A 26,077-nucleotide genomic window follows, 5' to 3' on the forward strand; every position below is an offset into this window, starting at 1 on the left:
CTTCAAGGCCTTCAAGTAAGTGCATTGCTGACATGAAACAAAAAAAAAAAAAAAAAAATCACTTTCCTTGGAGCATTGAGGCTTCAATTGGCATGGAGGTGGAGCTCAAAATGTGACCTTTTGTCATATATATATAATGTATTCATCACTGTTTCAAAATACATTTTCTAAAGCAGCCCATGATGGGAAACACTTGAAAATGTATTTAATCTAGACTATACTTTAGGCAAGTTACTGATTATTCTTGGTGTCTCCGGAGCCTCCTTTAAGAGCTCTAATGTATGTAGATAAACTTTGCAGAATCCAAGTAATTCTGTGCCAATGCTGCCTTCGCCATGAGAGTGAAAAATGATCCCTAAACCGTGCCAAAAGTGGTCTTGGCTGGATGACAGTGTATCTGAACAGTTTGTTTCATATGAGTTTTTTAAGTTGAGGAGTAATTAAATTTTAACACGGTAAGTACAGCTAAAGAGCCGCACAGCCTCAAAAGCTGGCACCTCTCTGGGTAGGCATATATTTCTGTCCATGCCTGTGATCAACAAATGAATCATTACACTAATGCACCTTACTTTGAATGCATTTTCATAGATGTTTTCCAGTGGGTGGTAGGGAGAATTTGTTATGGAATAGTTTGCATAAGCTACTATTGGTAATGAAGCAAATTTGAAACCTGCCCAGATTAGTACTGTTGCCATTTGTACTCCTTTCTTTCTGAAATGTTACTTGAGAGGAGAGGAAGAGTGAGAGATGATGTTTCCCAGATCTCAATCATTTAAACCAGCCTCCATTCTCTTCTCTCTGCATTGTTCCAGTCATGGTACTTGCTGTGTATTTCACTGGGGGAAGAGTTCTTTCAAAGAGCTTCCACGAGGGGGCAGGCTTGACACTGTGTCCTGCAGAGACAGGGGCACTCTTGGAAGCCTCAGTTAACTAGAGGAAGTGGTATGGTTCTTTATGCAATGCAGTTATTACAGCCAGTGTTGCCTGTAGACCTCTCTGTTTATTTTTAATCATGGCAGACAATTTTTTAAGAGCAGAGGTATCTGTAAAAGTTAGGGGTGTCTGCACTGAAACCTGATTACAGTTTTCTGCTTGATTTCTCCCCCCCACCTTCTTTTGCTTAAAGAGAAGAGGGTCTAGGCCAGTTGGGTGGAATTGAAGGAAAAGATGAATTTAGGGGTTAATCCCACAGTGCTGAGCCACTCTGATCCTGATCCAGCAAAGCACATAAGCATGTGCTTAACTCTAAGCATGGGAGTAGTCCCTTTGGCTTCAGCTGGAATATTCATGTGTTGAAGGGCTTTGCTGATTGGGGCCAGAGTGCTGTGTTCCTGGCAGGATCAAGCCTTTAATTCCTAGACTTTTGAGCTGTATTGTGGATGTATACCATCTCAGCCTTCCACTTCTGCAGTGGAATTGTGAATTTGACACCCGGTTGTTTGCCTCAGGAAAACTCAAAGAAACCCTTTTTTCCATTAGATGCTGCTGAATCTATACATAGCCTCTGATGTTATTTGGAAACATGTCTTGTGCCATTTTTAAATGCAGCCCTCTGGCCTGAGTTGCTTTATAAGCCACTTTTATTTTCACCTGTTCGACTGGGCTGATTTAAAATAAAAAAAGGATCATATTAACTCATTCAGGGGAGCTTGAAACATTTAAATACGCATGGATTCCAGAGGAGCCAATGCCTGAGTTTCCATTGTGGTACATACCTGTATTGGTTACCAACTGTGGTGTGTAAATGGGGTTGTGCTACATCTCAGCCATAGATGTGGCTTACTTTGTGCATTCAAACTCTCTTGGGAGCGTCATAAACACCTTTGTGTGCCTCCTCTGAAAGATCATCTCACACCTCTGTTTTCCCCTCAGTGGTGGTGGTAACTTTTTATTCTGGTTGCTGTGTGATGGCTCTTGAGTGGCCTGTTGCAAATGTTGATCAGAATCCGTTTTCCAGTGGACAAATGTCTGCATGGCACACACAGAAACCCACAACTGGCACTAGCCTGTCTCAGCAGAGACGGTGAAGGCAGATAGACTTGGGGGCTTGAAGCAATCTTGAGGTGGGGCCCCCCGCATCAGGCTTCTGAGGCAAGTTGATAGGTTCTTGATGACCAGGTGGAGAAGCTTGCATTGCTGCTGCTGTCTGTGCGCTACCTACTCTGTGGATAAAACAGGTGAGATTAGGTTATTGCTCCAGCACCTTTGGCAGCTACTAGACACATGCCATCTCTCTGGGCCAGATTTTCAATAAGGGCTTGACTACCATTCAGACACCTAAATAAATGGACTGATTTTGGGGTGCTGAGCTCTGTTCCAAAATATGGCCCTGTCTGTATGTCATGACTTATTTGTTTGCAGTGTTGTTGTACCTGTGTTGGCCCCAGGACGTTAGAGAGACTTCTGTTGGTGAGAGAGACCAACTTTCAAGCTGCACGGTCTGCAAGAGGCTCTCATAAAGCAGAGCTTTGTGTCACTTAAAAGCTTGGCTCTCTCACCAACCCAAGTTGATCCAGTAAAAGATATGACATCACCCACCTTGTCTCTGTCATTTTTATATTGCTGGAGCATCTAGGAGCCTGTCATGGACCAGGACCCCATTGTGTTAGGCGCTGTACACAAACAGAACAAAAGGATGGTCTCTGCCCCAGTTCTCTCCTCCATTTTGGTTTTTAGGGCATGTAAAATATTCACTCTGCTAGATTCTTCATATTTGATTGCAAGATGATGGTTTCTCTAGCAAATTTCCCAATGATAGAGGAAGGGTATGTTTTTCTTTTTTGTTACTCCATCAGAATAGAGGCTCTCTGTTAAATGCGTTCTGGCACACCAGTTTGTGGTTCCTCTTTCCTTCTGTGCTACAGGTTACAGCTGATAACAAGAACTTCCACCAGCTTTCCTGGCTGGAGTCATTCACTGGGCTTGTAGTAGCCGTACCTGTCTCCAGTGGACGAGTTTGCAGTAAGTTGCAAGTCTGAGTGATTTAGTAACCTACTGAATTCTATTTGCCATCTGGGGTTTTTAAAGAGCCGCACATTTGAGAATAATCCTCCACTGTGCATTCTGCTCCCCCTGTTCAGCAAAGCCTTTTGGTCCAGTCACTGGAAGGGTCTTTGTGGAGCAAGTGGGATAAATTTGTTCGGTTACAAGGCTATTGTAACATGCTTAATAATTAAGTGTGGAGAAAATGAGGGGTGACTCTTTTATGTTTGCTTATTTTGATGCAGTGGGTGACTGAATGGCTGGATCGTCTGGATTTACGTGGCATAGATGGTACGGAATATTTTATGGTTTTATGGTCAAATCCTGTTCCATTGAAGTCACTGGTAGTTTTGCCTTTGCTTTGAATGGGACCAGCATCAGACCCTAGGAGAGAAATCACTGTTTTGCTCTCAGATTTGTATGTGGCTACTATTCTGCTTGCTGCTTTCCTTTCACATACTGCAAAGCCGAAAATGGCAGGGAGAGCATATGTGCAGTGCTGACCCTTTTCTTGGCCTTTGATGGGTGGAGGAAGTTGAGATTCTTACAACCTGCGACGAGAGAGCATTGTATCGCCTTGACTACCCCATCGTAAACAGGGCCTGGAATGTGTTGCTGATGGCCGCCAGTGAAGGAAGGCTGTAATACAGACAGAACCACCAGGTATTCTTATGCCCTGTGAGGCACAGCAATTCCTGTCTGTGCTCTGGCTTCAGTGGGAGAGCTGCTGTGGTGGGTGCAGCTGGAAAATTATGGCTCTCCTATTTTGCCAAAGAAGATGCAGGTAGGACTCAGTCTTGCAACTTGTGTGAGTAGTTACTGAACTCATTTACGCTAGCCATCCTCCTGACATCCGTAATAACAATAATGCCTGGCTGTTATAGAATGCTTTTATCCACAGATCCCAAGTGCCTTACAAAGTGTCATCATCCCTGTGTTCGAGATGGGGCAACTGAGGCACAGAGCGCTGATGTGACTTGCCCAAGTTACCTTACCAGGCCAGTGCCAGAGACCCCCGTTCTCCTATGTCCTAATCCAGTGCTCTATCCACTAGGCAACATTACCTCCCTTATAGTGTTCCTTCCAGGACTAAGGGTTGTGGGATTGTCTTAAATGATGAAACTGCATTATTTGGCCCAATATGTGCTCCCGTGCTTTTGCTTCCCAGATGGCAGCTTTACTGGCGTGATTTTTTTTTTTTAATTGTTTGAATGTTAAACTCCAAACTGATACTTGAGTGAATCTGAATTTTAATTTTTCATTATTTGGCTGGTTAGAGTTTGAGAGAGATGAAAAGCTCTGTCCATCAATTGCAAAGTCACAAGCCTCACTGAGTGAATTGGGGAATACAACTGAAAGAGAGAGAATGTATGGGTAAAATGATAATTAGGACACTCTTTTTCTTTGCATGTATATTGGTCTTAAATCTCTGAGGATTTGGCTCTAGCAAGGTCTTTTTAACTAGGTTGCTTAATGCAGTAGCCTCATTTTGAATAGCCTTGAAATAAACACTGGCACGTGCCTCTTTGAATTATGGAAAGGCAGCATTTTGGACCAGGAGGAGCCATCCAGTTCAGGAATTGTTTGGAGGAGAATTTATTGCAGGAGAAGGGCTTTCTTAGGCATGCAGATGACTTTGGGCACATGAGAAGTTCCATGGAGTTTGATGGGATTACTCGGGTGTGTAAAGTTACTCGTGTGCCTCAGCATTAGCAGGATCAGGGCCTTGTTTCTCAAGAAGAAGAAAAGTCTGGGTAAGGAGGGAGGTGGTTGCTAACTCTCTATTCTGAGGCTTGTGATATTTGACCTTTTTTCTTGAAGCCCCAGCTACTGCAGTATTCCATGAGGATCTCTGCTTGCATTTAAAACCAAAAGGTTCTAGGGCTCCCAGCTAGGGAGAAATCACAAGATATATATATATATGTATATTTTTAAATCTCGTTTTTGGAGGCTGACTTGTGGTTTTTGAACACTTGGGCTGTTGGCAAAGGTGAAAGCACAGAACTAGACCTTTCACCGGGTGGCCCCGTTTCGGATGTACAGCAGAGTTTATATTTACAGTTCCAACACTCTTTGCTAAGAGCCCAGTCCTGTAGTGAGATGCTGTAACTAGAGTGAGAGACTATATATCTGCATGTGAGAGTGTTGGTCCTGGCTGTGCCCCTAGTTCACCATATGACCTTGGGCAAGTCACAAAACCTTTCTGACATCAGTATATTCTCTCTCTTCCCCCCTCCTCCGTCTTAAATTTTAGGATAAGAAGATACTGACTTCTGGTGAGGTGAATATTAAGACTGATTGGCCCATCTGCTTCGGTCAATATTTACCTCAAGGGAAAATAAATCTTTATGTTCAACAAAACAAGAAGTCAATATATGGATTGCTACATCTATTCTGATTAACTTCATCAGACATTTCGGATTGGAAGAGGGCAAGGGGATCAGTGTGAATTTTCTTTTCATAAGTAATTTTATCAGTAGCATCTGCCCAGTAGTCTATGGTGAAAGAGAAGCAAAAATATTAGAAGCCCCCTGAAATACTTGAATTTTGCAGGTCCTGGTGCCTGTATGTCCGTTGTGTTGAATTACTATATGGCCGATGTACTCTGAAAAATGCCAGGAGGCAGGAAGGCACTTCCTTCCGGTGTGCATTAGGCATATCTGCTGACTTTAAAAAAAAATGGTAAAATACTCTTTCTGTTACTGAACTCCTGTTAGCTCTGCAGTGACAGCACAAAACTGGATTTTGTGCCAGTGTGTATGCATGGTTGTTTACTGAGTTCTGATCAGCTACACCTGTGCCAATGGGGCTGCACAGGTGTAACTGAGAAGCTGATCAGCAGAACCCCTACTTGTGGGGGTGTTGTGTAAGATGGAATAGAGCCCAGCTTGACTCGGGGGGAGTTGCAGGGCTGGCCATTGAGGGGAAGAGGAGGGGGTAAACATCCTTCAACTTGTGAACGCAATATTTTTCCATCGGAAATTGCTGAGAGAGACTGGCCGTGGGATTCCACAATGCCCTTTTTAGGCCTGGTTTGCAGTCGAATCGCTCTTGAAGTTATCGGAGGGCAATGTTACACACTGTAAGTGGCAGATGGATAGCACTGCATGTACCTTGCCCGTGTTGGCGAAATCGTTACATTTTTCAGAGGCACCTAACATTAGACAGTGTTTTGGGGTCCAGTTTGGGCTCTGGTGCCTGGGAACAAGCACAGCAGCTTGCTCTCCTGTGTTCAGCAGAGCATTAATATGAATAGGAGATTTTTTTTTAATGGCATTTAATTCTAAGCTTGTTGTGAAGCTCTGCTCAAAGGCACTAAGTCTGGCCTGATCGTGCAGATCTGAGACTGTGCAGAGAACACACCAGGAGCTTAAATACTTGCTAAGACCTCAGAGCAAACTTTCAGAGGCATTTGTGCTTATTACTCTTGTCCACATTTATAAGGCACCTATTACTGCATATTGTGTTCTGTGTTTCTTCTCCTGTTGTTGTTGTTGTTGTTCCTTTGTGTTTTTATTGGGAGATAACTATCATTGCTGTACCACAGCAGGATGGACTACAGCTGTCCTAGTGTTTAAAGTAATAGCTGTACTCAGAGCTTCCTACTTTCCGGATTCCCTGTTGTCATTTTGTAGCTGTTGGCCCTCTCAAATTCATTACTTGGGCAGTGCAGGGATCTGCACAGAAAAGACCATTCTTTGCCTGGGTTTGTCAGAAGTAGACTGGCTTTGCCTTTGGAAGCTAGCCTGTATGTGGGGAGAGGAATTCCTCTTTCTGTGGAGATTTAAATATAAAATTGAGACTTCATATTGCATCCAAATGTTTGTACCTCTCTGCATGGCAGCAACACTTGAAAAATCCACTCTCTCCAGCAGGGAGCGAATGGACTTGCTCTGATGAATGTGGGGGGCCCAGGTCATCAATTACTCAAGAAGCTAAAATTTTTAATTTAAACAGAATATCTTCTAGTCTTTGTGCTTGTGAAGGAAAACCTCCTGAGTATGAATGGATACAGTGTGGTCTGCCTGCGTGTTCAGACAGACGGCTGCAGTGCCTCAGTAGCTGCTCAGAGCTTTGCTAGGGGCTGGTGTGTACTACAAAAGTTAAGGATCCCATTCCCCCCCCTTTTCCCCCCCCCCTCCGATGGGGCCTATATTGGCATAACTGTAGTGTGGACACAATAGTAGCAGTTAAAGGTGCCTTATATTGGTATCGCTTATTCCCCTTCCTGAACCAGAATAATCTGTATCAGTGTAAGTGCTTTTGTAGCAGTAAAATTGCATGCACGCTAGGGGGACTTGTACTCCTTTATCTGTATCCGTATAGTTCAAAGTGGCAGAACAGTGTAGTATAGACAAGCCCGAAGTAGCAGCAGAGTGAAAGTACCCTGGGGGCAGCAGTGAAAGAACTTAGAACTTGACACTGCTGCCACTGAGCAGAGGAAGGAGGGGAGAGAAACAGAAGACCAACGAAACAGGGACTGGAGGTGGGATAGAATGGTGGTGATCTCTTCCTCCTTCCAGCAGGTTCTGGAGTGGGGTAGAAGAAACCGAAAGATCCTTATCAGCTGTTGGGGAATGAAGTTTCAGATCCATAAAATGTGAAAGATGGCACCTTGGAAGCAGGGTCCAGGGTAGAAACACCAGTGTCTTTTCCCTTGCCAGCAGCTGGCAATGCCAGAATTCTCTTACTAGGTCATTGCCCTTGAACCTCATTGGTGAGTGTCCCATCTCTCTGAACTGGTTAACTCTGCCAAGTGGGGTTAGTTCTCTATCTAACAGGTGTTTGGTTATCTGCGTTTGTTTTTCCCCAAGTGCTGCAGCATTCCTGAGCTAGTGACTGGGTGCTAAAACTGCAGATGAATCCTGCTGAGTTGTTTTTTTTCATTAGGGAGAGGAATCACTGAGACTGGGTGTTACAGCTGTTCATAAAAACACAGAAAGCCTTGTGTTTACTAAACATTGTTTAACTTGCTTTAAAGACAAGCTTGGGAGGGAGGGAGAGACTCTTTGGATCAGTGTAAAACAGTTGACTTAAAAACATTAATTGATAGCTTGCTCACGCAAGGAGACACCACACAGATATTCCACATATTGTAGGAGCAAAATGTGTCTAGTATGTGATGGGATTATTTTTAATAAGCAAACCGTTATCAGTTATTTAAAGGATCTTAGAGCGGAAGGCATCCAGCTACTTCTCAGGAATCTGCAGGTACTGTCTTCTTTGGAGAATTCAAGGTTGCAGTGCAGAATTACTCATTCTGAAACAATGGTAGTGCTTTAAATCATAAAAGCGTAAAGATCTAGGAATTGTGGTTGGAGTGTATTTGGTGAGATTTTCTTACTTTTCAAAGGTAGTAAAATGTGATGATAAAAGTGCCACTTAAATGCTTCATGTATGGTGATTAAATCAATCTGCAAGGTTCTACTTATCCATCCAGCTGGCTCAGTAACCTTTTTAAACAGGTGAGTAAAGTGTCATAATTGCCCCACACACACCCTGTTGTACTAAATTTTTGGCAAGGAGAATTTTGTTTTTAGGCTTGTAAATTTTCCATTGGATTAACCAGTGCTGCTTCTTGAGCAAATGACCAGCCCTTTGGTATGCTTTAGTGAGAGTGGATTTTGCAAAATGTTATATGATGGGCAATTATGTCAGGCTTCATGCTTCGGAGAATAAGCTTATGGCCTCTGAGGTCAGGAATGAATTCCTCCTCCGACCCGTGTACATCGCTGCACAATGTCCGTGGTGCATTTTATGGGATTTTTACTACTACTGCAGCAGCATTCCGCATTGGCCATTCCTGGAGGAATGCGTAACTCAGACCAAAATACATAACTCAGAGGAGATTAGACTGAGGTTGTGTCTACACTTAAACAGCTACAGCAACGCCATTGTAGCGCTTCAATGTAGACACTCACTGCAGTGACGCAATTATTCCGTTGACCTAGTGGTGTCTGCCCCAAGACTTAGGTTAGCTTACCTTCATCGCTCGGGGGCGGTATTTTTTCACACCCGAATGATGTAGCTAGGTTGGCCTAACTTTGTAGGAGGAGATCTGGATTTAATCCCTGGCTCTGCTACCCACACTCCTCCCTGTATGACCTTGGGCAAGTCACTTCAGCTCTTCCAGGCAGAGACTGTGTCTCGCAATGCAAGTATTCAGCACCTAGCCCAGTGGAGCCCTGATCTCCGTTGGGGCTTCTTGGCCTACAGTAGCCTAGAAGAGAATAGAATGGCTGAAAGCCTTACGAACGCATTAGGGACGGCTGTTACCAGGACTTGTTGCTTGTAGGAGGTGAGGTCTCCGCTGACATTGATCTGGGATGGGAGATGCCTGGCTTTCAGGGGCCCAGTTGCAGTTACCAAGTGTGTATTCTTAAAAGGTGGACATGATTGCAACTATGCTAAAAAACTGTGGGTCTCGGAGCATTTCTGCATTGCTGCCCTGATCCAAAGTAGACAGCACTTGCTGTGTCTTAATAATAATGCACATTCTCCCAGAAACGGTTGGATACTTTCATTCTAAACCCCTTTAAATAGCCCCCAAATAAGGTTCTTAGGCTGTTTGGATTCTGTTTGTCTTGCACCAGTAATGCTGAAATAGGATTTTGTTCGCTTCTCAACTTGATCAGGAAAAAAAAAATTCTAATCTTTATCAATAGGCAACTTTTCTTGCTTATTAGCACATTAAAACCAATCCTGTCGCAGAATAGGCACATTTTGCTTGCACTGGTGGAATATCTCAGTCGTAGCTCTAGGTTGGAGAAAGTTATTGGTGGAGGCTTCTTAGTCAACTGTATTATCTCTAAGCTTTTGAATTGGAAAGTGGCTCTTTCTCAAGCCTGTCTTTGAATGAGTTGTTGCTATCCTAATGTGTTTTCAGTGGCCACGTGAGTTGGATCTCATTTCAGAGCCTACAGGACAATTTTCCATGGCCCTGATTCAGGAACACATTCCTAATCAGGAGAGCGCTTAAGTGGATGCTTATGTCTTATCAAAGTTAATGGAACTGAAGCACATGCCTCAAGTTAACTATGTGCTACATTGAATAGGAATGGACCTAAGCATGTAGTTAAGTGCTTTCCTAAAGTGAGGCCTGTATCATAACATCAGCAGTCATCAAGACACCAAGGACTGAATGGGCGAAATAACCATGCAGCAACCCTGCAGTGATCTATTCAGGCATTCTTGGACGGATAGGATATGGGGAAGCTTGCCCTGCTGCTGTTCGTTCACCATACTTGCTCTGTCTCCAGGGTTGTGAGTCTGTACTCTCATTCTTGGTTTTTAATTTTTTGTTTCACGTTTTGCTTGCTATAATCTGGATCAGGGCCCCATAGCAACATTATTTCTGCCTATTGAGGGGTGGGTATGTTACAGGAAGCAACACGGCCCTCTGGATAGGGCAGGAGACTGGCAGTCTGGAGACATTGGGCCAGATCCTGTTTTCAGTTACAGCATTGTAAATCCAGAGTAATTCTATTGCTTTCTCTGGTGTTGAATCTGTACTGGCGGAACAGTAGACTTTGAACAAAGGTTCTTTCCTTGACTCTGTCTCTGATTCACTCTGCGATCTTGAGTTGAATAGATTGCTTTAACATGTCTGGACTTCAGTTTTCCCATCTGTTTTAAACTGAAATAAAATAAGGAGAGGACTGTTTCTTTCAATAGGCCCTTTAATGCCTTCCCTACGCTGTCATGGACGGTGATTTGGGTAACCTTTGTCTTGTTTCCAATGTCGCAACCACAGCAGATGTGATTGGTCAGCGGGAGAACAGCGGTTGTGTTGCCATTTAAAATTATCAGATTGCCAATGCCTTACTGGGACACATAGAGACATGCTGTATATCCCAGCATCTTAGCCTGATTGATCTGTGTGTTAGCCTGTAGGTAAGGGGAAAGATTTGGGGATCCCCCATCATCTCAGTTCCTGCAGTAAGTGTACAGTTAGTATTTTAAAGGGAGACTTTGGCTGTTTATACTGAATTGACATGCATGTTAGTGTCAGAGAGAAACAAACAGCTGGCAGAAAACCACAGAATTGGCATGTTATGGATTGTTGTTCGTTTTCGTCCTTCCACATGAACTACTAATGAGCGTTTCTACCCCATTTACTCCTATGGGTAGGTAGATGAATATGTGTGTATATCCTCTTTGGATAAATTTTTTGGTGGATCGGGAGGAAGGTTAGTGTTCTTCTTCTTCTTCTTTTCCCCCTCCCTTTTTTTGTTAATGCTGAATTTTCTGAACTGGTTTCTATAGTAGGTTTGGCTGGGGAACTAGATGGCTTATAGGACTCAGAATGGGATATAAAGTTTTTCACCTGGTTACTGGATCTAAGCTAGCTCAGAATGTGGTTTCACTTACAAATTTTCATTTTGGGGATATAGGGGTTGGGGTATGTGTGTGGTGAGAAGCGATATGTGTGTCCTAGAAGTATCCTTGTCTAGTGGATTAAGCCCAGGGTTTGGAGCTGGGAGCTCCTGGGTATTCTGAGAAAAGGTTGTATTCTGAGTGTAATTTTCTTGATCCTCAGTTTTGACCCTTGTAAAATGGGGAGAATGATATGTCACGAGCCACAACTAAATAAAGGGTCTAATCGCACTTCTAGCATGGTCAATGACAAACTCCCTCTGACTCCACTGGGAACAAAGTTGTACTGCTTGTTTGTAAAGTGCCACATACATGCAGAGGGGTAGGAATATTTGGTGGCGTAGGCGGGGATAGAACTTGAGCGTTGCTGGCCTCTGTCCATGGGCTGAAACCGTTAGAACCACACTCCCTGTAGGGAGCTCTCCTGTGTACATGGTCAGTCCCTCTTTTGCCCCAGCAAACATCCAGTTTAAAATGTAGGAAATCACAGATCAGATCAGGCCAATAGTCCCTCTAGTCCATTATCCTGTCTCTGACGCTGGCCTGGACTTGGAGGGTGCAAAAGATTATGGAGGAGCCAGGTATGGGACACATTGCACACAAGCAAAACTGCTCCCTTATCTCATTCAGCGAGAGGCTGGTCTATGCCCTGAATGTGAGGGTTTACATCCTTTCCAAAACTCTTGGCTTTTTAAACCCTTGCCATTGTGTGAAAATGTTCTGCCAAAAAAAAAAAAAAATATTTTGCAGAATGGAAAACAAGCTAATGTCATTGGAAACTTTTTTCTGCACATATTTTTCACAGTTCTAGTAGGTGGCAAGCTGTTCAGGGCAAGGACAGCATAGAGGTCATTGCTAACTGTAACCGTATTTTTATGTATACACGTGTACCCAGAGCAGGGCATGTTTCTAAGCATCTACTTAAATAAAAATAAATAGCATTGGCTTATAGAAATCTTACATCCCTATAGGTTTTGCTGGTCTCTCTCTCCCTGGCCCACCTCTTGGATTGCCAGCACTATCTCTTGGACATAGAAAGAAATAGTAGCCTAAATTTTCAAAAGTAAATAGTAATTTTAGGTGCCTTAATTCTTAGGCTATCAGCTTGAGTCACCTTTAAAAGAGCTGGGTTCTCAGGAAGTGCTGAGTACCCATTCTAAGAAAATCAGGCCCCCTTATGATGGGCACCCCAAATCACTAATCATGTTGCAATCTTAGTGTGTTCCTACGTAGATTCCCTAGCTAAATTCTGACAAATTTGAACTCCTTGATTTCCTTATGCATTGTGTTCACATCCTCAATGTGACAAGCTCTGTCCACTAAGAAAATATTAACTATAAAGAGAAGAGAGCAAGTGGTTTCTCAATGCACCTGAAAGGAAATGGCTTGTGGATAATTTGAGTTATAACTGTACTTCAGTGACTCTTGTATTCCTTCCCAGCAGACTTTTTTCTCACCCTTCTTAAAGCGTCACTATATAAATAAAAAGGAAAAGCTTCCTAGAGCAGCCCACTCAAACAGCAGATTATCCCTTCCTAATTTGTAATATTCTCTTAACTTCAGTAGGTACCCAGAGGCCGTTGTTCTGCAGGCAGCTTTTAGTATGTGTCCAGCCTTCAGGTCCATAGCTTGACATTTCTCAGGGGGGTGCTCTCTGACAATACATTAGCTTGCTTTAGGACTCTAAAACTATTGTTAAGGGCTGGTAATTTCCAGTCCATTGCGGTGCTGTCACTCACCATCCTGGGCGCCTGGTGAGTTTCAGATCTGAGCACCGGCAAGTTTCATATGTCCATGATTGTCCCTTTTGTAGAGCTATGGAATCAAAGTTCCATTTTTACGTGCAAATAAAATGATACGAACAAGGACCAGTATTCGTACTTCTCTCTAAACAAGAGGGTGCAGAAATTTTCTGCTGGTTTGTTGTGTTGGTTGGTCGCTTTCATGCTATAATTTGGGACCTGCTGAAACTAAGCAGTTTCCTTTATTTTACTTCCTCTCTTCAGGATTGTTTAATTTCTTACCGTTTCCAAGGACAGTGAAGCATTAATGTTACCGGGCTTGTTTTATCGATAGCCACAGTTCATATGTTCATTCAGTATGCAGTCTGCCTGGAGCAGGAGTTTGGCGGTAGAGTAGACAAGGAGGAATGTGGGCCAGGAGATTAAAACCACCTGTGACAGTAATCCTATTGCAATAGGTCAGCCCGTAACCTCTTAACACACCATGCCTCTTGCTCTGATGCAGAAGAACTAGTCCCAATGCCAAACTCAAGTCTGTGGGGTAAGACTATGATTATCTGAGAAGAAGAAAATTGCCTCTTGCATTAGCAATCTAGAAGATAAAAGGGAGTGATGGGGCGGTGAAGTCTCTTTGAAAATTGCAGCCATTGCAATTTTACCTGCCCGTAGAGCAAGTTCCATTGGAATAAAAACAACAGAAATAGAACTAAACCTTTTTTCCCAGCAAAGGTGGGATTGTTAAGGTTCATGGGCTACAGGAGTGACTCATCTTCAGGGCACATAGCAACCATGGTAGCAAGAATAGAGACATATACTGCGGAACCAGGCTTTTCACTTCCGAACAGGAACTCCATTAGCTGGAAGAAGAAAAGGAGTACTTGTGGCACCTTAGAGACTAACCAATTTATTTGAGCATAAGCTTTCGTGAGCTACAGCTCACTCCATTAGCTGGGTTATTTCAAATAAAATTGCAGCAGACGTCATTCAATTGATGTTGATTTAGCCAGAGTTACAGATTCCTACCACCACATGCCAGGCAGGCGCTCTCACCTACTTCTTGTAATTAAGAGGCAGCTATGGCTTATGAGACCAATTACGGCATGTCTGGGTGCATACACCGAGGATAGTGGAGAGTTGCCTTTGTGCAATTATCAAAGAGAATAGGTGACCCCTGAAGTAAATGAAAGGCAGTAACTCACTTGAGGAGCCAGACGAGATCATAAACCTAAAGACGTCATCTCTCCTCTTGCAGTTTCAATAACATTCGTCCAGGCAACTCATCTTGATTGCACCAGGATGCAAAGCAAGAGAATGGTTCCTTTAAACTGCTTTAACAGCATCTCAGGACTGTAGATTAACTCCAGGGTGCCGTCTTGCTTTTGTATTTTATTTATGTGAAATGCTGATCTTGTGGAGAGTCCTACCAGGGGCACCAGTGATGAAGCTGTATTCCAGAAGAGCTCAAGTAATTATTGGGTGGGAACATCACAGATCAGAAACAGGAGAATCAAAAGTGACTAATAATGGCGGATGCCATTTTGGATTCGTGACTTGAGACCTGAGTGGGACCTGATTTTCAGTAAAGTGCTGAGCACCTGCCCTCCGCATATCAGGCATCCGATGAAGTGAGCTGTAGCTCACGAAAGCTTATGCTCAAATAAATTGGTTAGTCTCTAAGGTGCCACAAGTCCTCCTTTTCTTTTTGCGAATACAGACTAACACGGCTGCTACTCTGAGGCCTCTATGAAGTGTCTCAGAATCCCTAGTCCCTAAAGAACCTTGCTTGTCATCACTATTTAGTGACAATAGCAGGTGTCACTCAAATAGTTTACATGCCTCCAGCCTGCACCCTAAATTCCAGCAGACATACACACATACATGGTTTTGATTTTCATCTAGCTAAAATATTGCTGATTACTCTAACCAAAATTATGCTATGTTCCCAATTATTGTTTTTGTTGGATGTTAATTTGGCACCAAGTATGGATTTTTTTTAAAAACCTCCCTGCTCACTGGCTGGAACTGTCAGCTTTAATTTACGAGCATCTCTGTCAGTGTGCAAAGGTAAAGCCAGTAATTGCTATTTCATTTATTTATTTCATGCTATTTATTGTCCATTCTCTTCACACTGGGCCTGATTCTCCTCTCAGGGGTTGTAATTCAGGAATAAATTTGATTAGATCAGTGGAGTTCCACCAGCATCACACAAGCTGCGTCCAGACTGTGGTGTGTACCTACGTGTGTCAGTGAAAGGCTCTGGCCGTGGGGAAAGGTTCTGGCAGTGGAAGGCAGCAGGAGACGTCATGCTAAATATAGCAGTGTGTAGATGCCAGTACCAGGAGGCTGGGCCACCCCAGCCCAAAGCAGCTCTTTAAACCCTTCCATGATAGTGCGGGGTTTATATACCCCATCACACACCCAGATTGAAATTAGCCCTTTGTAACTGTATCTGCAGACAGCAATACGGTGTTTCTATCTGTGGCTAGAATTCACTCGCTCTTTTTCTTTCTGACATTTTGTTGTCAGGGAAGTGTCCCCTTTAAATCCTACAGCGTATTGACACTAATGGTTGGCGTAGTGTCTTGATGTGTTTCTTTTGTTTGCTTTGCGCATTGCCTGTACCTAAGTGGGGACTTCAAATAGAATCTCTGAACTAGAAGAGGACACGTGAGAAGGCTGCAAATTCCCGTTGGGTTTCTGTTGGATACTCCTCTTCAGTGGTCCTGTTAACATGTAGGTTTAATGAGTGCGTTTTATTCCAGGGCTAGGCTGAGTGCTGCTTTGAGCTGCAGTTTCCATCTGGAGCATTCGCTAGGCTGCCAGCTCCAATCTTTTATGTTCTGTGTGTAATGCATTTACCAACAGAGCTAGAGCACAATAAAAGGTAAAGTGACTGAAAAAGTGGCTTATAGATTTATGGAGACTGTATATATTGCACTTGGGCGCATTTCTGCCATAAAAGGTTGATTCTGAAATAACGGTGATCTCTCCACCCGCTTGACTCACATTTTAAAATGCATCTGTTCTACCGAATAATTCCAGTATGTTACGCAAGCGCTTTGTGTTAGGAATGACTCTGAAAGGGAGAATGAATGTTCTGTGTCAAAGCATTAACTGTGCTGGTGAGTCTAATGCAGACTATCCCCATCCCCATATTTAACTGGGGGTTTCAGTGATCTGTAGCTAGGTGGCTAATGCCATCCACCAAAAAGAGTGGAGTTTCACATGTCCCTCTTTTCCTTCCATTCCAGGCACAGGCGTGCATGCTTCTCCAGAAGGCCCTGCAGACTCGGGATTTGAAGCTCTCCATGACGACGGAGGAGGAGTGGGAGGAGCTGATCAGAGAGAGTACCAATCAGATCACAGAGGTAATGAGAACTAGCAGGTTAAATGTGGGTCGTGCCCACTGGATGCCTTTTCTGCACCTGTTCCTCATGGGCTCATAGGGCCAAATTCAGATGTGGTATAATCGCTTTGGCTCCATTAAATTGACTTCAGTGCATTTGCACCCACTTACATTTGATCTGAATCTGGACCCCCTAGTAGCTAGCGAATGGTTTCTCTGGTGTTCATGCCACATGAACTCCTGCATGCTGTAGGACATGGCTGTTTTGTATCATATATAATAGGCCTGGGATGCTTGGCTGTAGGTCTGATAGAAGAGTGTGTGGATCCAAGTGGGAGAGGCTAAGCATGAGAAATAAACTTGCATGGGTCAGAACGTTTTAGGCATTTTAGATTCAATACACTAATGGCATTTTGCATGTACCTTTCATTGGAGAATCTTAAGGGGTGTCATAAATATTAATTTAACTTCGCAAAACCTCTGAAAGTTACACCTGTTTTACAACTAGATAACCCTGTAAGCCAAAGAGGTAAAGTGACTTGACTTGAGTGCGGTTGTAAGTGGAACCAAGATTTAGAACCCAGGAGTCCTGGCTCCTGGTCCCCTGACATAGCCCCGGACCACTCGCTGCTAATGGCAGATGGATATTTGCTAAGAGAATCCTAAAATCGTTTATTCTAAAAATAGAATGATGCCAAGATTGCAGCACAGCGAGAGCAAAAGAATGATGGGTCCACGCTGCTTCTGGTGCTTTAGGAGGGAGTGTTCCGAAACGGTACAAGGAGGGGGTCTCAGTCAACAGAGAGGGCTTAATTTCAGTGACTCATATTGGTTAGGGTCTTACCTGTATCATTATCATCTCTCTGAGTATAGCTTTCATTCTTTGCACATTTTTAATTGGTTATGATGGTCTTAAGTTTCTATAGCAATAAGCAATATTAGAATGTTGTCAACAGATTGAATTTTCCTTCCTTGAGTAGGAACAAGAATTCCAAGCAAATCTATTTTAAGAAACTCAGGGATGACCTTTGTAGTACTCTCGAGAAATCGGGGAGTCTTGGGTTTCAGCAAAATGCATTTTATTAATGATTACATCAGTGACGCAATGGGTAGGATCAAATCAACTATCCTCCTCCGCAAACCTTCTGTGTCACCATGTCTCTTTCTAGCTGGCAGGCGCTGTTATATACCTGCAGGGCTCACAAGAGGGCCGTACGTCACATTAGTGATACACATTGAATTTTACGATGCCTCCATGTCATTCAGTTCAGGATCTAGTGTTATAACAAGCTTTGGTAGCAACATGAGCTGTTGCTGAGCTGAATGATTCTTCATCCCTTTCCATTTCTGTGGATGTTTGCATTTTAACAAAAACTGCCACAGTGTGGTCCAGGTAGATGGGGATTTTCAAGGAATCCTAAAGGAATTAAAATCCCGACTTCCACTGAATGTCAATGGTACTTGGGCACCTACCCCCTATGGCTGGAAAATCCCAGCTGTAGAGTCTGAATCTTCACTGCCATGCCCCAGATTTATACCAGTGTAACTTCTTTGAAATCAGTGAATTTACACTGGTGTATAACTAACATCAAGAAGTGCGGAACTAGCCCCATAAAATGCTGGTTAAGTGCTAAGTGTGGTGGTGGGGGTTAACAAATACACTGTATATAATTCCTAATTCACTGTAAAATGATCTGCCTGTTTCCGCGATTTAGTGCATTGCGAGGTTGAACGTTGTGCCAGAAAATTGTTTCCAAAGTTACAAACGTTGTAACAGACCTTGCTGCAAAAAGAGGACCCGGTGTTGTGGGGTGTTATTGTACTGAGTAACATAGACAGTGCCTGACTGATAGCACTAGAAACATGCAGTGGCTTGGTGGTCGAGTGGAAAGATTCTTACCAAGTGGGCACAGGTTCAAATCCTGGCTAATCTCCAGGAGAAAAAGGCGCATGACAGATCCAGTGGTTAGAAGCTGAAGCTGGACAAATTCAGACTATGAATAAGGCACACATTTTTAAGTGATGGTAATTAACCATTGGGACAACTTACCTAGGAACGTGGTGGGTTCTCAAACTTTCCAAGGGTGTGTCTGTACTTTGAGCTGGGGGTGTGAGGAGAGACACTGGCGTGAGCTCTCATCAAGCGAATGTGCTTAAAGAGACTGTTCCTGCTCTGGCAAGTGCAGCAGGGAAGGAAGCCACCCCGAGCACATACCTAGCTGTGTCTCTGACAGGCATATCCTTGGTGCGACGAACCTTTCTTGCCGCGCTCTGCATGGCTGCGTTCTGTTTTTAGCGTGTTAGCTCAATCAAAGCAACCATGTATTGAGCTGGGAATTGCACCTCCACCTTCTAGCCGTACCTTCAGTCAAGACTGGACATTTTCTTTTTTTTTTTTTTTTTTTAAAGGCTCTAGTTCAAACAGATGTGAGAGGCTTGATGCAGTAGCTTTTGGGTGAGGTTCTTTGGCCTGTGTTGTGCAGGAGGTCAGACGAGGTGGCATCTTGATTCTTTCTGGCCTCAAAATCTAGGAATGCCTTTGTTTATCTACAGACTAGGTAGGGCATAGGAAGAGGCAGGAGAAGCTTCTGGCTCACTAGGGGGTTCAGTCTCTCTTGCCTGCTCAGCCCATGATTCCTCTGCAAACTTGGCCAACTGGGAACAGGATGGAGACCAGTAACCCATTACATACTGGCAACTGGGAGGTGGTAACAGAACTTGCTGACTACTGGCAGGAGGGCGGATTTAGACGTGAAACGCTCAGTAGTCTCCAAATGTCCTGCACCACCCACCAAGCCATCTGTTTCCCAAAGAGGTGAAGGTGTGAGTGCAGCTTCTGAGATAACCTGAAAAGCCAGAACTGTTAAGTGGCTCTTCGCTAATGCCTGCGACAGCTGTTTAAACAGCAGCAGAACTGGCTAGGGAGGGATCAGTTCCATTCTTGCAGCCGTCAGTCAGGTTTGCAGCAGCAATGCCAGTGATTTCCCGGCAGTCAGGGGGCAGGAAGTGGGAGGGGGCGGATAGCGGGCGGAGGCCAGGCTGTTTGGGGAGACCCAGCCTTCCCTACCCGGCCCTCCATACAGTTTTGGAACCCTGATGTGGCCCTCAGTCCTAGTTCCACGGCGAGTACTTTTTAAAAAATATAAAGTTAGTGCAGCTTTTAAAGTTGCCCTAATTTGGGCACCTAGCCAACAGGATGGTGTTGCCAATGAAGAAGGAAGAATAATACTTGCCACTTGAATAGCTCCATTCACCTGAGGCTCTCAAAGAGCCTTAGCTATGTTTATTAATAGTAATAATAATAGCACCTATTCTTACGCAGCGCTTTTCATCAGTAGATCTGAAAGCACATTAAAAAAGGAGGGTTCAGCCATCACGTTGTTGAGGTAATCACTAAATAAAAACCATTTCACTGAAACCCGAGACTCCCAGCTTCCTGAAGAGTAGCACAAACATCGTTATCCCGGTTTTGCAGATGGGGAAACTGAGGCACAGAGAAGTGATGTGACTTGCTCACGGTCATGCAGTGGGCCAGTGGCAGAGCCCGGAATAGAATCCAGGTCACCTGAGTCCCAGTCCAGTGCTCTCTCCACTGCTGCCTCCCGATTAAACCTTGCAACAGCACTGTGTTAGAGAAGTAGCATTATCCCCATTTTGCACATGGAGAAACTAAGGCTCAAATGAATTACTCAGGGTCACACAGTAAGTCCAGTGGCAGAACCTAGGACTCCTGACTTCCCAGCCAGGAGATCCCTCCACCCTCGCTATATGTTTTCATGGAGTGGGGGCCATGCATACATTGGCTTTGCAGATTATTGGCCAAATCGCTAGCTGATGTCGCTACATTATAAAGATCTCACTTCAGATGCAGCTGCCCTGAATTCTTCTCACCTTGGTGCATTCCCTCACCCTCTTGTATCTGTAGAGCTCAGTTTTCTCTTTGTCCTCCTACTCTGCTGCTGTCCTGCCTTTAAAGTCGTCTCAGGGCCAGTGACCCATTGATAAAATTTGGTTAGGAGCCAATGTAATTCTCAGCCTTGGGCAGACTGTTTTGAGTGCATTACCAGAGACCTCTTTTCTGTGGCCAAGTCTCTAATGCTGCATGACCAACCCCCCGTCAACTCTTGCATAGGATGCTGCAACTGAGGTTGTAAGTAGGTGTTGAGAGTTGAAAGCCAGAGGGAAATGGAGAAGAGTTAATGAAACGTGTCACTGGAAAATTGGTACTTTTATTACTGAGCCTTTGTGGAAAACCTGTCTGTGAAGGTCAGTCTTTTCTTGGCTTGTGAACAGTGGTTTGCGGGTTGGTTTTTGTTTTGATCTGCCTTCTCCTGTAAATGCATCCTGGGATGGCCTGGATTAGTTTTTAATTTCCTATCAATGTAGCATCCTGTACAAAGGGAGGGGTCAGCAGGCAGTGCTGCTGTTCCTGTGCTCAACCCATCACTGTGCTGAGAAACTTGTGCCGAATTTGATACCACATCAGACCCCGTTAGCCTGTCTACCCTGGAATGAAGACTCTGGCTATAGCCAGTAACTGAGGCGTCCAGAGGAAAGTGCAAACGTCCCATGCTGTGATACACCTATTTGTGTGTGTGTTTGTGAACCCCTCCACCCCCATGGGTGATCATTTTAGGCCTTGTCTACATGGGAAAGTTGTGTTTTGTTTTTTTTTTCTCTATATAACCTCTGAGGCACGAATTTAATGTTGATTTAGTTCTGCCATTATAACGCCCCATGTGGTCGCTTTTGGGGGTTAGTTATGTTTGTTGCTTAGGAAGAGGTTTAAGCTACACTGGAAAAAGCCACTAGCGGGATTAGAGTTTACATGGTGGGAGAGAGAGTGAAACCATATAACTGGTCGAACTTTCCCATGTAGACCAGCTTTAGTCTCCAGAGTGCATGACATTTGATGACCTGTGTTGGCGTCTTAATTTGCATGGCTGTGAAAATCACCAAGTCCTTTTTAAAAAATCCAGCCACAGTGTGTGTCCTGATGATCTCCTGAGCCAGTGAGTCTGTGTGTGGTCTGTGGGTACATCTCAGCAGCAGCTTGGGTGGATGTGCCTGCACTAGCTATAAGCTAGCCAGCTTGCTGAATGGCTGTGCAGATGTGACAGAGCTGTTAAAGTGCTCTGTGGACATAGAATATTGCTGGGGAAGCATTCAGTCCTGTTTGTTCCATCCCGTGCACCCTGGCTGTCCTACAGTTTGTCTTTTTCTGTATTGTTATATGGCTTTTAAAAACCCCAAAGCTTTAAACTCAGAAAAAAAAATAAAATGTTCTGCATGAACTCGTTTTTGCCGATTTTTTTCCATGTCTGCCAAAATAAACGTTGCATAGAAAAACGTAGAGTCCTCCAATGATGCTCTTTTGAGTGGGATCTGTTCGGTCTCTCACGTGGCCGGGGACAAAAGAGGGTTTGATTTCGCTTCCTTCCCCACACATTAACGACCACATCCCCATTAACACTGGTCCTTTCCAGGCTAAGTAATTGTGCCCTACCATCCCTGCCTGCACCTCCTGCTTCCTGCACTATCAGCTGCATGCATATAACTGGGCAGCATGGAATTCACCCGCCTTTCTGCACAACCTCCATAAATGGGCAGGAAGGGAAATAAATTTTGAGGTTTGAGCCTGATTTATCACAAGCTGATCATTCTGGGGAGGAGATAATATGCTGCCTCCTCCATAGTGTTGGTGGTAGCTACCATTTTGTTTGGGAGTATGGTTTGATAGCCCTTCCTTAATGTACAAATGGAGAAGAGTTCTCCCATTCCACAGATGCTGCCTATGCTGGACCTGTTCTGTGGGTAAACAGAGGTCTTCTGTCTTCAGGCGTATCCATTTGAAACCTTTTGCCCTTGCTGAAATTAAATGATTGAGCAAACTGTAGTTGGTTGTGGCCAAAGATGATGAGTGCGGGGGCTTGGTGGAGCTGTGAAAGTGTTTGTGCTTTTGTATCCATGAGGTCATAGGTTAGGGCCTCGCTCATCTGTTGCAAAAGTAGTGAAAATTCACCGGCGAGGTAGTGGTTAGGATGCCGCAGGCTCCTTGGGTGACCTTAGTCAAGTCACTTAGCCTCAGTTCCCCATCTGTAAAATGTGGATAGTAGCACTTCCGTACTCTCAGGGGTATTGTGAGGATAAATACATGTGCGATTGTGAGGTGTTCAGATAGCATGGTGATGGGTCCCATAAAAGTACCTAAGATTGAATGCTTTGGGGGTTTTTTATTAGGCTGTTGATTTTTTTTTTTTTTCTTGGCCCTAACTAGAGGAATCCTTTCTACTTGCAAATCTCTGTGTAACAATGAAGGAGTGAACTTCACTCTAAACATTAGAGTGGACTTCCTGTAATTTGAAAAGCTTGCTGAGCTGTTTGCTGGGCTGGACAATAACCTTCAAAGCAGGAGTTTCCTTGGCAATGTCTGGGTGTACCAGGGGATGTGAGGTAGTGAAAGGTGCAGACATCTGGCATAGTACTCCATCACTAATCTGTACATTCATCCATTAGCAACCAGGTCTGTTGTGTGGGAGGAGGGAAGGATGGGGATAGCGCGCGGCATGTGGAAAGAACGCAGCTTGGCTGTGGGTTTTGTTTGACTTAATGGAAGATCCACCCCACGGAGCTGTGACTGATATGTCAGGTGAAGGGCTGTTTGTTTTATATAATGAAGTATGCTGGAGGGTGTGCCAGGGATATAGCATTTTGAACTGGTGCCTGGGCCCTGAGCTAGGAAACCAGCCCTCCTCTCTCAGTAACAGAATGATTATCTGGGATATTGCTGTGTTTCTTATCAGCCTAGACTAACTGTTCCCACTTCAAAAGTACCAGGCAAGAAGACGTACTGCTTGGAGCTCCCTCAGGCTGCAGAGCACCCCACCCTGAAATGTAAAGGCTTTGAGACGTGTTGAACCCATAGGGCCTATTTCATTGCCATGGTGTCTTTCCACTGACCACTCCACAGATAGCTCAGGGAAGGAAGGGTGTCTCTCAGGTTAGGGTACTGGCCTTGGACTCTGGAGACACCGGTTCAACTCCCTGCTCTGCCACAGACTTCCTGCACAACCCTGGGCGTGGACTTATTCTCAATGGGTCCTGAGGCACAGCTGTGGCTGGCCTGGGTCAGCTGACTTGGGGTTGCAGGGCTCGGGCTACAGGGCTAAAAATCGCAGTGAAGACCCTGCAAGGCAGGGGAGGGTGAAATCTCAGAGCCCGGGCTGCAGCTTGAGCCCAAACATCTACGCAGCTGTTTTTAACCCTGGGAGCTCACGTCAGTTGACCTGGGCTCTGAGAGTGGGTGCTGTGGGGATTTGCATTGCAGTGTAGATGTACTCTCTGTCTCAGATCCCCATCTGTAAAATGGGGATCTTAGCATTGTCCCACCTCACAGAGATGCTCTGATTAAAGACAGCAAGGTGCTCAGATGCTACCGTAAGTATTTGAGAGACAGACAGCTTGTGCTTTGGATCAGTGTGGCTATTTGTTTGCTTGTCTGATTTTTTTAATACCTAATGTAACTTAAAGCTCTTGGCAGGAATAGGGGGAAACTCAAGGTCTTACACATTTTATACAACATGGCTCTGGTTCTGCAAACCCCGGCATGCACGGTGACACCCCATTGACTTCGGTGGAGCCCTGCACAAGTGCAGAGATCCAGCAGCACAAAGCAGCAGGATCGGGTTCTGGGTTTGTATTTAGTTCTGTTTTTAAAGGGCAGATTTGTAGCTGGTTGAGGAGTGTGACTGCACCTGATTTACAAAGTTACCATAATGGTGCTTGCAAATCAGGTAACTGCATGTACACAGGTTTCAGAGTAACAGCTGTGTTACTCTGTATTCGCAAAAAGAAAAGGAGTACTTGTGGCACCTTAGAGACTAACCAATTTATTTGAGCATAAGCTTTCGTGAACTACAGCATCCGATGAAGTGAGCTGTAGCTCACAGAAGCTTATGCTCAAATAAATTGGTTAGTCTCTAAGGTGCCACAAGTACTCCTTTTCTTTTTGCATGTACACAGCGTATCTGTCTTACCTGCATGTTTAGTTACCTTGAATTATACCTGGTATAATTACCACAGGAATTGTGTCTCCAGACTGGGTGTGCAAGTGTGTGCCAGTTTGGCCTCCAGAGTTATACTAAACATGGGAGTGAGCCTGTGACCTGTTTTTAGGAGGGAAGCTGAGGGCATTTCTCTTCTGCTTTCCCTTCCCTTCTGAAGTTTCCTGGCTACAAATGTGCATTAACTTCCTAGTCTAGGACTATATTTCTCTTTTTCCTCTGTGTGTGTGTGTACGTGTGTGTGTGTGTGTTTTTCTTCATCCCCCTGGTATATGCTTTGTGTTACCACTTCTACAGAGGTTACATGTGCTATTTACTGTCAGTTCTACGTGGCCCCCACTGCTGTAGTATCTGAGACCATAACCAACTCCGTTGTCCTCACCTCTGTGATGTAGGCATGTGCTATTATCCCCATTTCACAGAGACACATTGAGGCACACAGATACTTGCCTAAGATTATACAAGAAGCCTGTGGCTGAGCAGGGAATTTGAACCCAGCTGTCTCGAGTCCCAGGCTAGCCCCCAAACCACCGGACTGTGCTTCCTCCTACTCTGGTCCTCTGTTGAAGACCAGTTTTTGTGTCTCTCACTCGCTTTAGTAATGCTGGAAAAATAATGAATTGGAAAATTCCAGATGTGTTTTGCACTCCAGACAGCAGCCCTATGGGCAGCAAGGCTTAGATTAAGAAATGCCACACATTGCAAATGGCAGAAGCCTTCAGAGGCAGCAGATCCCCTGTGTAGCCACTTCCACCATTTGAACATGAGCAGGATGAGGTAGAGACTCGGCTGCTGGTATTTGGCTTGGAGTGAGATGGGAATTCCAGCTGTGAAAACTGCCTTCATATTTTTTCCTCTTGGAGAACTACCTGCCCAAATACGCTGACAACTCAGATGTGCCAGAATGATTTAACTGGCGAAGGTGTTGCTGAGCTGAAATCTGGGCTGAGTTTCCTTGTTAAGTGGCACTGGTGGTTCTTGGGGTAGCAACAATGGAAACAGTAGGAAATACTGTAATTGGCCAATAGTGCCAGTGTGGACATAAAGGATGTCCTAGATGGTTAGAGAGAGTGACAGGGTAATTTGATCAGTCAGCTGTCCTTGTGAAGGATCTTTTAACTACAAGTTCCATAACCTTGAACAAGTCATTTCACCTCTCCATGTCTCTGTTTTCCCTTGTATAATAGGAGGATATTTATCAATTTTGCAGGGGTTTAGTTAGTATCTTGCGAGGATGTTACAGATGCCTGAAGTAGTATTAGAATAGTTACATATTTGGTGTGCCATCTGTTGTTTGGTAATCACTTCTGCTTTACATTTGTAAAATGAATTTTAAAAGTTTGAGCTTTCAGTAGTAGAAATTGCATTCCATATAGTGACTTGCGTACCTAGACAGACAGTGCAGAGGTTTGCGGGGGTGTGAAGAAAACCAAACCCTCATGCAAGCCTGTGACGTACAAACAGTAGTCTATGCTGCAGGTGGCAAGAATACTTGGGCTGATATTTTTCAAAGCTGCTGATGGGATTTGGAGATAATTCTCAATAAAATGGGCTGACCCACAGCTGGG

At 44.3% G+C, this 26,077-nt stretch overlaps 1 protein-coding gene across 2 annotated transcripts in view; it reads left to right on the forward strand.

The window, feature by feature from the left end:
• Positions 1–26,077, forward strand: part of MYBBP1A (MYB binding protein 1a) — an 80,892-nt gene that overhangs the window by 45,362 nt on the left and 9,453 nt on the right. For both annotated transcript variants that reach the window (XM_073315348.1, XM_073315349.1), the window contains exon 24: positions 16,352–16,468. In XM_073315348.1, the coding sequence (XP_073171449.1) occupies positions 16,352–16,468 (117 nt within the window). The remainder of the gene's footprint in view (positions 1–16,351; positions 16,469–26,077) is intronic.

This window comes from Lepidochelys kempii, chromosome 17, assembly GCF_965140265.1.
Source record: "Lepidochelys kempii isolate rLepKem1 chromosome 17, rLepKem1.hap2, whole genome shotgun sequence".
In the NCBI taxonomy this organism is placed as follows: domain Eukaryota; kingdom Metazoa; phylum Chordata; order Testudines; family Cheloniidae; genus Lepidochelys; species Lepidochelys kempii.